Here is a 12,212-nt window from a genome sequence, read left to right as displayed (position 1 = left end):
TTGGATAGAGAGGGCTGGGAAGTGATGCTGCATGTACTGTAGCAACAAAGAAACAGCCCTCTCTGCCCAAAGGAAGAGCGCACAAGCAACCACATTCCACCTACAGTTTGACGCTAAAGAGCGAGTGTATACAGATTGCAAAATTGTAAGAAGAACAAAACCACAAAATCAAAAGCATAACCATAACGATTAATCCCAAACAATATGCACAACAGCATGAAGATTTTATAGCCATAATTAAAACATGACTCGAAAATCGCAAAACCATAAACATAACCCACTTGCCATACAATAACCATAACCATAACCTGCTTGTCATACCATAACCATAACAGCCATACCATCATTGCAAAGCCATAATCATAATTTGATTGCCAAATCCTAACCATAACATGATTGCCGTACCATCATTGCAAAACCATAACCATAACTCGATTGTCAAACCATAACCATAACCTTTGTGCCATACCATAATTGCAAATACCTTAACCGTAACCTGATTGTCATACCACAATCATAATCGTTGGAATGCAAAATATAAACATAAGCATGAAATTGTACATGTATACAATGAATAAGTACAATTGTATCAAGAAGGCCACCGCTACAAAAAAAAACGTATATAGAGGATTTCATCCTCATGGTAATGCCTCCCAGTCAGCCTCTCCCTCGTTCTCCAGCTGGGTCAAAAGGACCACAAGTCCATGCTTGTACCCATACTTCTCCTCTCGGCGTGTCGGAGGACGCTTCATGGCAACTTCCTGCAAAATTATGATTTAATCATTAGATAAATCTTCAAATAACATATACATTTTTGACAGTTTAAATTATACGTATAATACTTACAAACTCATGTCAAAGTGTGTCGTAGCCTCCACTCCCAAGATGTGATGCTCCAACAGACTCCAAATGTGCTCTAGCTGCATCTCTCTACTGATGAAATATCTCAGGATTGTCTTTTGTCTCTTGTGCAATCCCCGCCCACTCCTCTGCGTCCAACCATGTCGTCTTTGGATTGCCATCCTTGTACCTATCTCTCACCCTTTGACCGACAGTGTGACATTGTGGCCCTCCTCATGCTGAAAATCCAGTCATTCAAGACTGGATCGTACCCCTCTGCCGGCCTGTACTCTCTATGAATGGCATCAACGATGCAACTCTTTCTTTCATCATCTTGATTATCCCAAATCTCCATCACAGAGTGGCCAAATTAAACTGTACAGAGCTGCCGAATCCTCTGTCGCATGGCCTTTCTAACCCTTTCTTCCACAACAATCCCATCCCTGCTCTTATACATCATGTGAGGATCATGTGAGTGTGATCCCCAAGGTGTACATGGTGTGTCAATTGGTGAACTATCTATTGAAGAGAGTGGTGGACGCTCTCTTGGTGGTGTGGACACATCAGTAGAACCTCTACCACAACAACCACCACCTCTAGAACAACGCCTACCTCATCTCGAAGATGAACCACCCGTCCGTGTAGGAGGCACACTCGACTGAGGTGTGGGGCCGGTCAGTGTACGGGGGCACACTAGTCCTAGGCGTAGGGGTGGCCGTAATAGGTCTAGAAGAACCAGCTGTCCAAAGGTTTTGTGCGTAACTAATCTGCTCTGGTGTGAATTGTGTCAAAAAGGAGCCCATCTGCTTGGGTGACATGCCGATTGGAGTGACAAGAAAACTAAAACTACAAGAGTATGTATCGTTGTCATCGTCCATGGCTACATATACACAAATAACACAGATACAATACGTTAGTTTACAAAAGAAATGCTTAAGCAATGCAAATAACAAAAGAAAGAAGCTGCAACACAACTCAATAAATCTATCCATTATTGTAGACTAATAAAAAGAGGTTTACAAAAGTGTTTTGTAGGATCAGTAGTCAATCTCTCATCTTCTATGAGAGCTGATCTGCCAAAGATGTCTATCTCAATCTATACTTCTGTATCTTTCTCATCAAACTCCACTTCTTTGTCGCTCTCCACATCAACTTATTTGAAAGCTTATTTCTAGGTTCATGCATCTGCTCACCACTGACCTTTAGCTCAAAATCCAAACTTACATCATCCGTCGGCCTTGCACTTTGTTCATGAATCTCTTTGACCTCAACTTCCAATCCTTCACACACTTGCTTTCTCCGTGGAGCAACTTGAACAACATAGAGCCAACGCGGTCTAGACAGGTATTTTGCATCATTTTCTCTCCATAGTGGATCTAATGTGAACACAACGTGTTCACAATGCTACAGAAGTATGAACGTATCTCGCGCATCTATCCACACCCGCCTAGATTTCACTTGAATCAGTCCACTGTTATCTTTGCACACAATTGGATTAGGGCCGTTGGTAATAACTTTGAACCACTTGACATGAAAGATAAAAATATCAAACTTTCTAAAGCTAATCTTCAAGATTTCTTGGATGTAGCCAACATATTCAAGTTGGCTAGTCTCTGTGTTCTCATCCTTGGCACTACTCCTACTTTCTTGGATGAAGCTTTCCTTGAAACCACTGTCGAAGGTGACCATTTGTTCATCTATCCGTTGCACTCTAAAGTCCGTTTGCGTTTTTGAAGTACACAAGTCATTTCTAAAGACTTTTACATTTCTGAAATCAGTTTGCAGTTTTACTACTATTTGCCGCTAGCTCTAACAACCTCACATTCTCTAGCCATGCCTGATCCCTGTACACCTTGGTCTAGAGGTGCACGGAGATCAGGATCACAGGGTAGTAATCTCGTCTTTATTGATCAATGACTATATATTAGGAATTTTAAGGTCTCTGTACACTATAGAATTCTGATTGCATCATTTCTGAAGACTTTGAAGTTTTTGAAGTTTGTTTGACGTTTTTCTATTGTTTGCCGCTAGCTCTAACAACCTCACATTCTCTAGCCATGCTCGATCCCTGCACACCTCGGTCTAGAGGTGCACGGAGATCAGAGCCACATGGTAATAATCTCATTTTTATTGGTCAATGACTATATATTAGGGTTTTTGAAGTCTATGGGTAGATGCATGAATAGGTGGACCAAAAACCTTGTCCCGGATAGAGGTTTTATAACCGGTACATAAAACTATCTCTATTAGTTCAATTCGATATATTCTTTTGAACAACTTTTTAATTAAATATAGAATTTCCACAACTTTTTGTTAAATATAGAAGACGGCTCTGTACCTCTTAACTATGCACGTCAGCAGCTCTTTACACCATTACTATTTCCACGTCTCTTTTTCAAATATAGAAGACGGCTCTGTAGCTCTTAACTATGCACGTCAGCCAGCTCTTTGTCTTCCCACTCTCTCGTTTTCCTGTCTCTCTCTAACTCTCTGTGTAGGAGCACAGATTGCTGTTTTACTTTGTAGGCCTATCACACATCTATTGCTGTCATATACTGCTCTTGCTCTCTGTAGGCCTATCACCTCGCTCGATCTCTCCCTCTCTAGCATGGAGTAAGAATCTCACACTGTATGTGACTTCTCTCAGTCTCATTGTGAATTGTGTGCTAGGTATGTTGTTGATGCGGTCAAGGAATATCATGCTAGGAGAAAGAGGGAGCAGCATGCTAAGTACAAGCTTGAGCAGGTAGCACGTGAGGAAGATAATGATTAAAATGGTGCTGATGATGCAAAGCGTCAAAGACTTTGCAATGACCTTGTTATGCTCTTCAATCGGCGTACAAAGGTCCTCGATGTTGCATCACGCTCATATATTTTGTGCAAGTTTGTCAATCATCCTTCTCTTGGAGACCTTGAAATGCCCAGGGCACAAACAACCTTCGTTGAAGCCATACGCAACACAATAGATGCAATTAAATTACCCAAGAGCGGATAGGAGCTCTTTCTTAAAAGCTTCATCACCACAATTCTTATGAATGTTGAGTGTACATCTACCTCAAAAGTGAATGTTTTAGCTGCATCTAAGTTTCTAAATTTGCACAAGAGGAACTTCATAGCTGCAAAGAATTGGTTGGGGGCAGCAGGTGATGGCAATTTGCCAATCTCTTTGTGTGCTCGACAGCCCATGGATCATGGTTTCATAACACCTGGTGAGAAAGAGTTGATCTTCTCTTTTTGGATGTCTAACACTCGTGTTTCACCCAATACGAAGGATGTGTGTAGAAAGCGTATTGGAAGAAATTCATATGTCAAACATCATGTGCATCTTCTTGAACAATCTCAGGTAATAACATGCTTCACTATATCCATTTTTTTTTTCTAATATTTGCATTCATGACCTATATTCACTATAATTGGGTTGATAAGAGTAGATATGAAATCGGATATGAAGGAAGTTATAAATGGAAATAAGGGGAATCTGTATTTGGTCCTAGACTAAGAGTAGATAAATATTGGATGTGAAGGAGAATATAAATGGAAACATATTTTTTATCATATGGGTATGTTTGCTAAAACATATGTTTGCAGACGTATACTTTCACATGCGTATGATATGTATAAACTGGTTAGGTAAAAAACTGGTTTACATAACCAGTAAAAATCTTTTAACACTTATTTCTCACTGGTATACATCGTGGTTAAGTGTTCACATGTACTGTTTGTCATGTCAGATAGGTAAAAAAACATATCTGTTTGAAAGGAAAATACTGGTTTACATATCTAGTAATTTTTTTTAAACACTTATTTCTCACTGGTATACATCGTGATTAAGTGCTCACATGTACTCGTTAGGTAAATAACATACCGGTTTTAAACGAAAAGACTGGTTTACATCAGCAGTCAGAACATTTGAACTGGTTGACACTTATATACCACTGGTACGTACCAAGGACATGTGTTCATTTTTTTTAACACTTATTTCTCACTGGTATTCATCGTGGTTAAGTGCTCACATGTACTGGTTAGGTAAATAACATAGCGGTTTTAAATGAAAAGATTGGTTTACATCAGCAGTAAGAACATTTGAACTGGTTGACACCTATATACCAATGGTACGTAGCAAGGACATGTGTTCATTTTTTTTAACACTTATTTCTCACTTGTATACATCGTGGTTAAGTGCTCACATGTACTGGTTAGGTAAATAACATACCGGTTTTAAATGAAAAGACTGGTTTACATCAACAGTCAGAACATTTGAACTGGTTGACACTTATATACCACTGGTACGTACCAAGGACATGTGTTCATTTTTTTAACCCTTATTTTTCACTGGTATACATCATGGTTAAGTGCTCACATGTACTGGTTAGGTAAATAACATACCGGTTTTAAATGAAAAGACTGGTTTACATCAGTAGTCAGAACATTTGAACTGGTTGACACTTATATACCACTAGTACGTACCAAGGACATGTGTTCATTTTTTTAACCCTTATTTTTCACTGGTATACATCATGGTTAAGTGCTCACATGTACTCGTTAGGTAAATAACATACCAGTTTTAAATAAAAAGACTAGTTTACATCAGCAGTAAGAACATTTGAACTGGTTAACACTTATATATCACTGGTACGTACCAAGGGCATGTGTTCAATTTTTTTAACACTTATTTCTCACTGTTATACATCGTGGTTAAGTGCTCACATATACTGGTTAGGTAAATAACATATCGATTTTAAATGAAAAGACTGGTTTACATCAGCAGTAAGAACATTTGAACTGGTTGACACTTATATACCACTGGTACGTACCAAGGACATGTGTTCATATATACTGGTTTGTTTAACCAATTAAGTGAAAAAACATAGTGGTTTGAAATAAAAATACTGGTTTATAGTAATGTAACAGTTTTCCTCAAAGATAATAAAAACCTGGAGTTTTCTTCAATGTTCTTTAACCATATATGTCTTTCATTGTAGGTGGAGCTCTTTCTCAACTTCAAAGAACAATACCCTGAAATTGTAATAAGGCAATGGGCGTTTGAGTACATGAAGCCATATTTTGTGCGGAAATTGAGAGATCGATATACTTGCTGCTGCATTTCACATGTTCAAATGTCCTTCCTAAAGGATGCCATAAATCACATGCGAAGTTCTGTATTCGGTCTACATGGAAAAGCTTGCCAATGTCAATGCAACATATGCAAAGACAATGGTGGATGCAAGGCACAAAAAACCCTATCAAGAGTGTAACAGCCTTATTGGACTCTATACTGTGTCCAAAATCAGATACGTCCACCTTCCATGCCCTTGCCTGCTTGAGTGGTCAATGTAAAAGGTGTGGCCCGGATAAGTTAGACTTTTGTGCTGCAGAGGGTGCATTTATTGCTAAAAAGATTGTGGTGAAGATTTTTGAGGACCTAGAAGTAGGAGCTGCGCGTGACGGTCTGAAGAAGAAAAGGAAAGTCTTGTCGCATAAGGAAATATCATGCCAAGATCTCTCGGTCATGTTCAAAGACCATCTTAAGAAATACATAATGCATAATTTTGTGTATGGATGGCAAGCAGAAAAATATAAGGAATGTACACAAAGCTTTCGAGAAGATGTTGTTGTGTCAGTTGTTGACTTTGCTGAAAATTATAGTTTCAAAGAACAAAATGAGATTCAGTCCATGCACTGGTATTCAAATCAAGTAACTATTTTTGTGAACATAACATATTTTCGAATTGCAGGTAACGACATCACCCTAGATCAGTATTATTTCTTTTGTATTAAGCCTTCAATAATTTTTGATTTTTATATTATGCAGGTGACATCCACAAGACAATTCACTTCTTCATTTCAGATGACAAGCAACATGACACACATTTTGTTCAAAACTGTTTTCTGAAACATGCGGAATGGCTAAAGCAATTTGGTCTAAACATAAGGCGTCATTGGGTATGGTCTGATGGAGCAGCTTCACAATTCAAAGCAAGAAGACCATTCTATTTCCTTGCCAGGTATACCATGTTCTAACAAACATTATCTGAAGGTGGTTTTAATATAGAGACCTATAATATTGGCATTAAAGTTGTAATAAAATGCTTGTCTAACATTAGTAATATTATAATACGTGTTTTTTTTGGTAATTTTATCGTGCCAAGAGTATATTAATCTTCTTCTATCCATTGAATAAATTGCAGATACAGTGTTTTTACGGGATGGAAAATGTCTTGGAACTTTTTTGGATCCGGCCATGGTAAGGGAGAACATGACGGTGCGGGAGCAGTGATAAAAAGGTCTTTAACTCAATACCAATTGCAGCCAAACTGCCCAAAGATAGACTGTGCTACAGATGTTGTGGCATTATTGAGACGGACCTTGTCAGATGGTGCTACAGCCACCTATGCATCCCAGGCCCAATATGTAAGCAGGATTTTTTGGGTGATTGAATTGGGAGATGTAGAAAGGGGAAAAAATTGGGATGTGAAGGCTGTAAAAAATACCCGCTCAATGCACTCTGTTTCTGCATATTCAGAGCATGATACAACTGCTTTGAGAACACGTTCACTATCTTGTTTTTGTAGTGCATGTAAACAGGAAAAGTGGAGGAGATGTGTGAGCAAGTCACACGTTCCTTTCTGGACATACCTTATTTTTGAGCCTACAGAAGAAGGGGAAGACGATGAAAACGAAATAAATGAGGATGCAACGTATGAAGGACACTATGACACCCTCAGTCAAGCTCTTAATGTTGGTGATAATTTTGATGTTCCCGCTCCAAATGACAATGAAGAAAAAGTGGATTTCTATATAGTGAAATGCACTGCAGCTATTCAAGAGTTTCATTCAGATGCTGAAGATGATTGGGGCAATATCATTGGGCGAGGATCCTATGCTATCAAAGGGTTTTACTATCGTATGATAAATGAGCAGACCTACGAGCTTTTGGACAAAAAGCCAGAGGTGTTCATATATTCACATCTTGTTCGGGCAATCAAAATCCCCATGATACCCCATCCCAGCAACTCAAAACTATATACAATATCACTTGATGTCAATGAGTCTATCTACAATAGTATGCCTTTTGAGCTGTAACCATCTTAAGAAATGCATAATGCATAATTTTGTGTATATCTGCCTTTAACTGTAAACTAAACTGTCTCCCTCTCCCTCTCCCTCTCTCTCTCTCTCTCTCTCTCTCTCTCTCTCTCTCTCTCTCTCTCTCTCTCTCTCTCTGTCACTTCTGAGTATCATTTCAGTATCATACTAGTCATTTCTCAGTATCATACCGGTATCATAGCAGTCAATTCTTAGTATCATACCAATATCATACATTCCCTCTCTCTCTCTTTCTCTCTCTCTCTCTCTCTCTCTCTCTCTCTCTCTCTCTCTCTCTCTCTCTCTCTCTCTCTCTCTCTCTGTGTGTGTGTGTGTGTGTGTGTGTGTGTGTGTCACTTCTCAGTATCATACCATTCACTTCTCAGTATCATATCGGTATCATACCAGTCACTCCTCAGTATGATACCGGTATTATACAAGTCTCTCTCTCTCTCTCTCTCTCTCTCTCTCTCTCTCTCTCTCTCTCTCTCTCTCTCTCTCTCAGTATCATACCTATCATACCGATATCGTACCACTCACTCCTCGGTATGCTATCGGTGTCATACAAGTCTCTCTCTCTCTCTCTCTCTCTCTCTCTCTCTCTCTCTCTCTCTCTCTCTCTCTCTCTCTCTCAAAAAACGCAGTCGTTTTTTGACCTAGTAGACAGCAGTCCACTCTTTTGATCATAACTTCTTCATCCGAACTCCGATTTGGGTGATCTATAGCCTCAATCGAAGAGCACAAAGTCCTCTACGTATTGATGTGAAGACAGAAATTTTCAGAGTTATGGAAGGTGTTTCTGTAGCAGCATTTCCAAAGTGAACAGGTTCAACAAAATTGATTCTCATCTCCTATTTTACAATTGATTCTCATCTCCTATTTCACTCGCAAGGGTTCTTCTTCTTCAACAAGGTCCACAACCATTGTGGAAAATGATCCAAAATCTCCTAAGTGTGGAGATAGCAACACAACCACCCAACCAACGACATCGAAAACCATGATCATGGCGTACTTGGTATCATTGCTAGCGATCGTAAACAAACAAGGCGAAGACTTACGAGCACTTGCAATGGAGAATGGCACACTAAGGGTACTTGTGGTTGAGAATGAGAATCTCAAGAGGACACTTGAGATGCAAACAACACGTTTGATGCAACTTGAAGAGGATGTCAAGGAATGTAAACGCTCTCTTGTGGACTTGAATGCTTTGAAGGAGCGGATGAGCAAAGTAGAGCATGACCATGTATTGAAAGAGGAGAAATTTGACACTATGAGCCGGGATGTATGCAACATGAAAAATGTATGCACAAACAAGTCTTGGGCTGATGTATGTGGTAGCAATGTGGTTTCTAATTCCTCACTCATGCAAGCTATGGTTCAAACAAAGAATGTTGAGAATGTGGATGTGGAGGAGTTGAAGGAACGGGAGCGACGTTCCAAGAACATTGTTATTCGTGGAATTCTCGAAGAGAAGTTAGAGACACCTCCTTCTCTTGCCATTGTTATTGAAGATTTCTTCAAAACCCACTTTGGCATGTCCGGAGTTATGGTCTATGGAGCACATAGAGTGGGGAAGCAAGGAGCTCCTCGCTCGGGAGAACGGCCAATTGTATGCACCATGTCGGATGAGACCAAGCGAAAGATTATCCTTGATAATAGTTGGATCTATTTGAGGGATACAAAATGTTTTGTATGTGATGATCGCAGTATTAAGCAACAAAATATGCGTCGCAAGGCATATGAGGAAAAGAATAATAAAAACAAGGAGATCTCTCATGAAGAAAATGTGCCCAAGGAGGAGGCAAGTCTCTCAAGCAAATAGGGATGCGTGACCTATGAGACCGAGTTACAATTGAAAATATGCTTTTGGAATTGTAATGGATACCCATGGAATGCGGGGGTTGGCATTGATGAATAACAAGCAAAGCCGATGTTGTACTTCTTGTTGAAACTTGGGAGCATGATACACAAAGGATTAATGGCTTGGAGGATTACAATGTACATTCATTGATGTGGTCAAAGAATCTCAAGCAACGAAGAAGACAAGGAGGGTTAGCATGTATGGTTAAGAAAGGATTGGAAGATTTTGTATCAATTGTGAAAGATGACAAGTACAAACGTTATGTATGGCTGAAAATTATGACACCAAAAAGAGCACCCATTTTTGTAGCCGGTTGCTACATTCCTCATCATGATTCTCCCTTTTATGCTTGCATGGATAGAGATCAACCATTTTCTAATTTGGAAGAGGACATTGCTTATTTCAAAGGTGAAAGTGATGTTATTGTATTTGGGGATATGAATGCTCGTACAAAAACATTGCAACATGATACTCAACAATTTGATATGCCATACATTTCAATGGAGTTGGAGGAAGTTCACTTGTATGATCGTACTTCAATGGATGAGAAAGAGCCGGATCACTATGGAAAGTTACTTTTACACATGTGTAATAACACGGGTATGCTCATTGCCAATGGTGTATCTTTGTGGAGTGGAACCAATGAATTTACATGTAGGAGACATAATGGGGATAGTGTGATTGACTATATGCTACTCTCTCAAGCCATCATGTATCGCATAAAGAGTTTTATGTTTGGTCAATGGACCCCGGAATCCGACCATCGCACCTTATGTATTGACCTTTCATGTGGAGAAGCAACTAAGCATGATAATCTCAGCCAAAGAAAAGAGAAGTTATCACTATGTATGGATTTCAAACGGGCACCAATGTACATTGAAATGGTTGAGCAAAAATTATGGATGACAAAGCTTCAATGTGATGCACCATTGGAAACTAAATGGGAAGCTTTCAAGAAAGCTATTTGTTCTTGTGCGGAAGAATGCTTTGCCATAAAGCATCTCCATGGTATCAACAAAGATAGATCACGCAAAAGGTGGTTTGATAAAGAATGTCAAGATGCTCGAAAGTCCTTGATAAAGCTTGATGCAACTATGGACAAAGACAACTATCAAAGTCATTTGCATACATACAAGGCATTGATTCAAAAGAAGAGAAGAAGATGGGAAGTAAAGCAACAAGAATTTCAAGTCCAAGAAAAGGCACATGCATGTGGAAGATTTTGGAGAAACTTGAGAGGCAAGCAGGTTGAGAATTTTGGTAACTTGAGTCTAGTGGATATGTATACACATTGTAGGCAATTATATGAGCAAGCAAATACTAAAAAAATGCCATTTTATGGTTCACTCCCATGTATGCCGTCTTTTTTTACTATTGAGGATGTGTGCGGTGGGCTTGAAAAGTTGGCCACTCGCAAAGCGGGAGATCTTCAAGGTATCAAGCCGGAGATGATCAAGTGGACGAGAGATTACCCATGAGTGGATGTGTGATATGTTCAACCTTGCACTTCAACATGGTATGCCTTATGATTGGAGTACTAATTGGGTTAAGCCTTTGCATAAAGGAGGAGATGTAAAAAATGTAAGCAACTACAGGACTATAATGATTGGGTCTCTTATGGCAAAGTTGTTTGGGTGCATAATGGAGATGAAATTGAGTGATTGGGCTGAAGAGAATGACAAGCGTGCAAAGGGACAAGCGGGTTTTCGTCGATGCCATAGCACCATTGATCATCTTGTCACTCTTCGTGTTCTCATGGAGGAAAGTCGGTTGAAAGGCAAGCGATTGTATTGTTGTTTTGTGGACTTTAAGAAAGCCTTTGATATGATTCCACGTAACAATTTGTGGAGAAGGATGGAAGAACTCCAAGTGCCAAGTGAGTTTATGCTTGCGGTTTCTCGAATCTATGAGAAGGTGATTTTTCAATTGCGCATGGGAAGAGAAATTTCAGAAATTTTTGTAAGCACTATTGGGGTTAAACAAGGATGTCCATTGTCACCAACTCTCTTTGGTCTATGCATCGATCAATTGGAACAAATGGTACTTGACTTTATGCAAGAAGAAGGCATTGAAGAGGTCACTATTTGCAATGCGGTAATCATGCTTTTGTTGTATGCGGATGATGTAGTGCTTCTAGCACACACTTTAGAAGATGCACAAAAGATTATGGTTGTCCTTGAGAACTTTTGCTTGCATAGTGGGTTGATTGTAAATGAATCCAAAACAAAGGTTATGCTTGTGAAAACCAACCATAAGGAGAAGCCATGCATTGTGTACAACAACGAGACACTTGAAGTTGTTGAGAGCTTTAAGTACCTTGGCCTTGAGGTTCCATCCAATCACAAGTGGCATGAATGTGCTATGCGTCGTTTGGAAGCGGAAAAGAGAGCATATTATGCATTTGAGAACATGTGTAATGCGGGAA

General features: G+C 39.4%; 1 protein-coding gene across 1 annotated transcript in view; it reads right to left on the bottom strand.

Moving 5' to 3' along the window:
• Positions 1 to 638: 638 nt before the first annotated feature.
• Positions 639 to 12,212, bottom strand: part of LOC147455412 (large ribosomal subunit protein uL18c-like) — a 50,659-nt gene continuing 39,085 nt past the window's right edge. The window contains exon 3 of the mRNA XM_086513711.1: positions 639 to 761. Coding sequence (XP_086369837.1) covers positions 639 to 761 — 123 coding nt within the window. The remainder of the gene's footprint in view (positions 762 to 12,212) is intronic.

The sequence above is a fragment of the Adiantum capillus-veneris genome, chromosome 6, assembly GCF_014529385.1.
Source record: "Adiantum capillus-veneris isolate H3 chromosome 6, ASM1452938v2, whole genome shotgun sequence".
NCBI classification, from domain to species: Eukaryota; Viridiplantae; Streptophyta; class Polypodiopsida; order Polypodiales; family Pteridaceae; genus Adiantum; species Adiantum capillus-veneris.
This window is presented reverse-complemented; position numbering and strand designations above follow the sequence as displayed.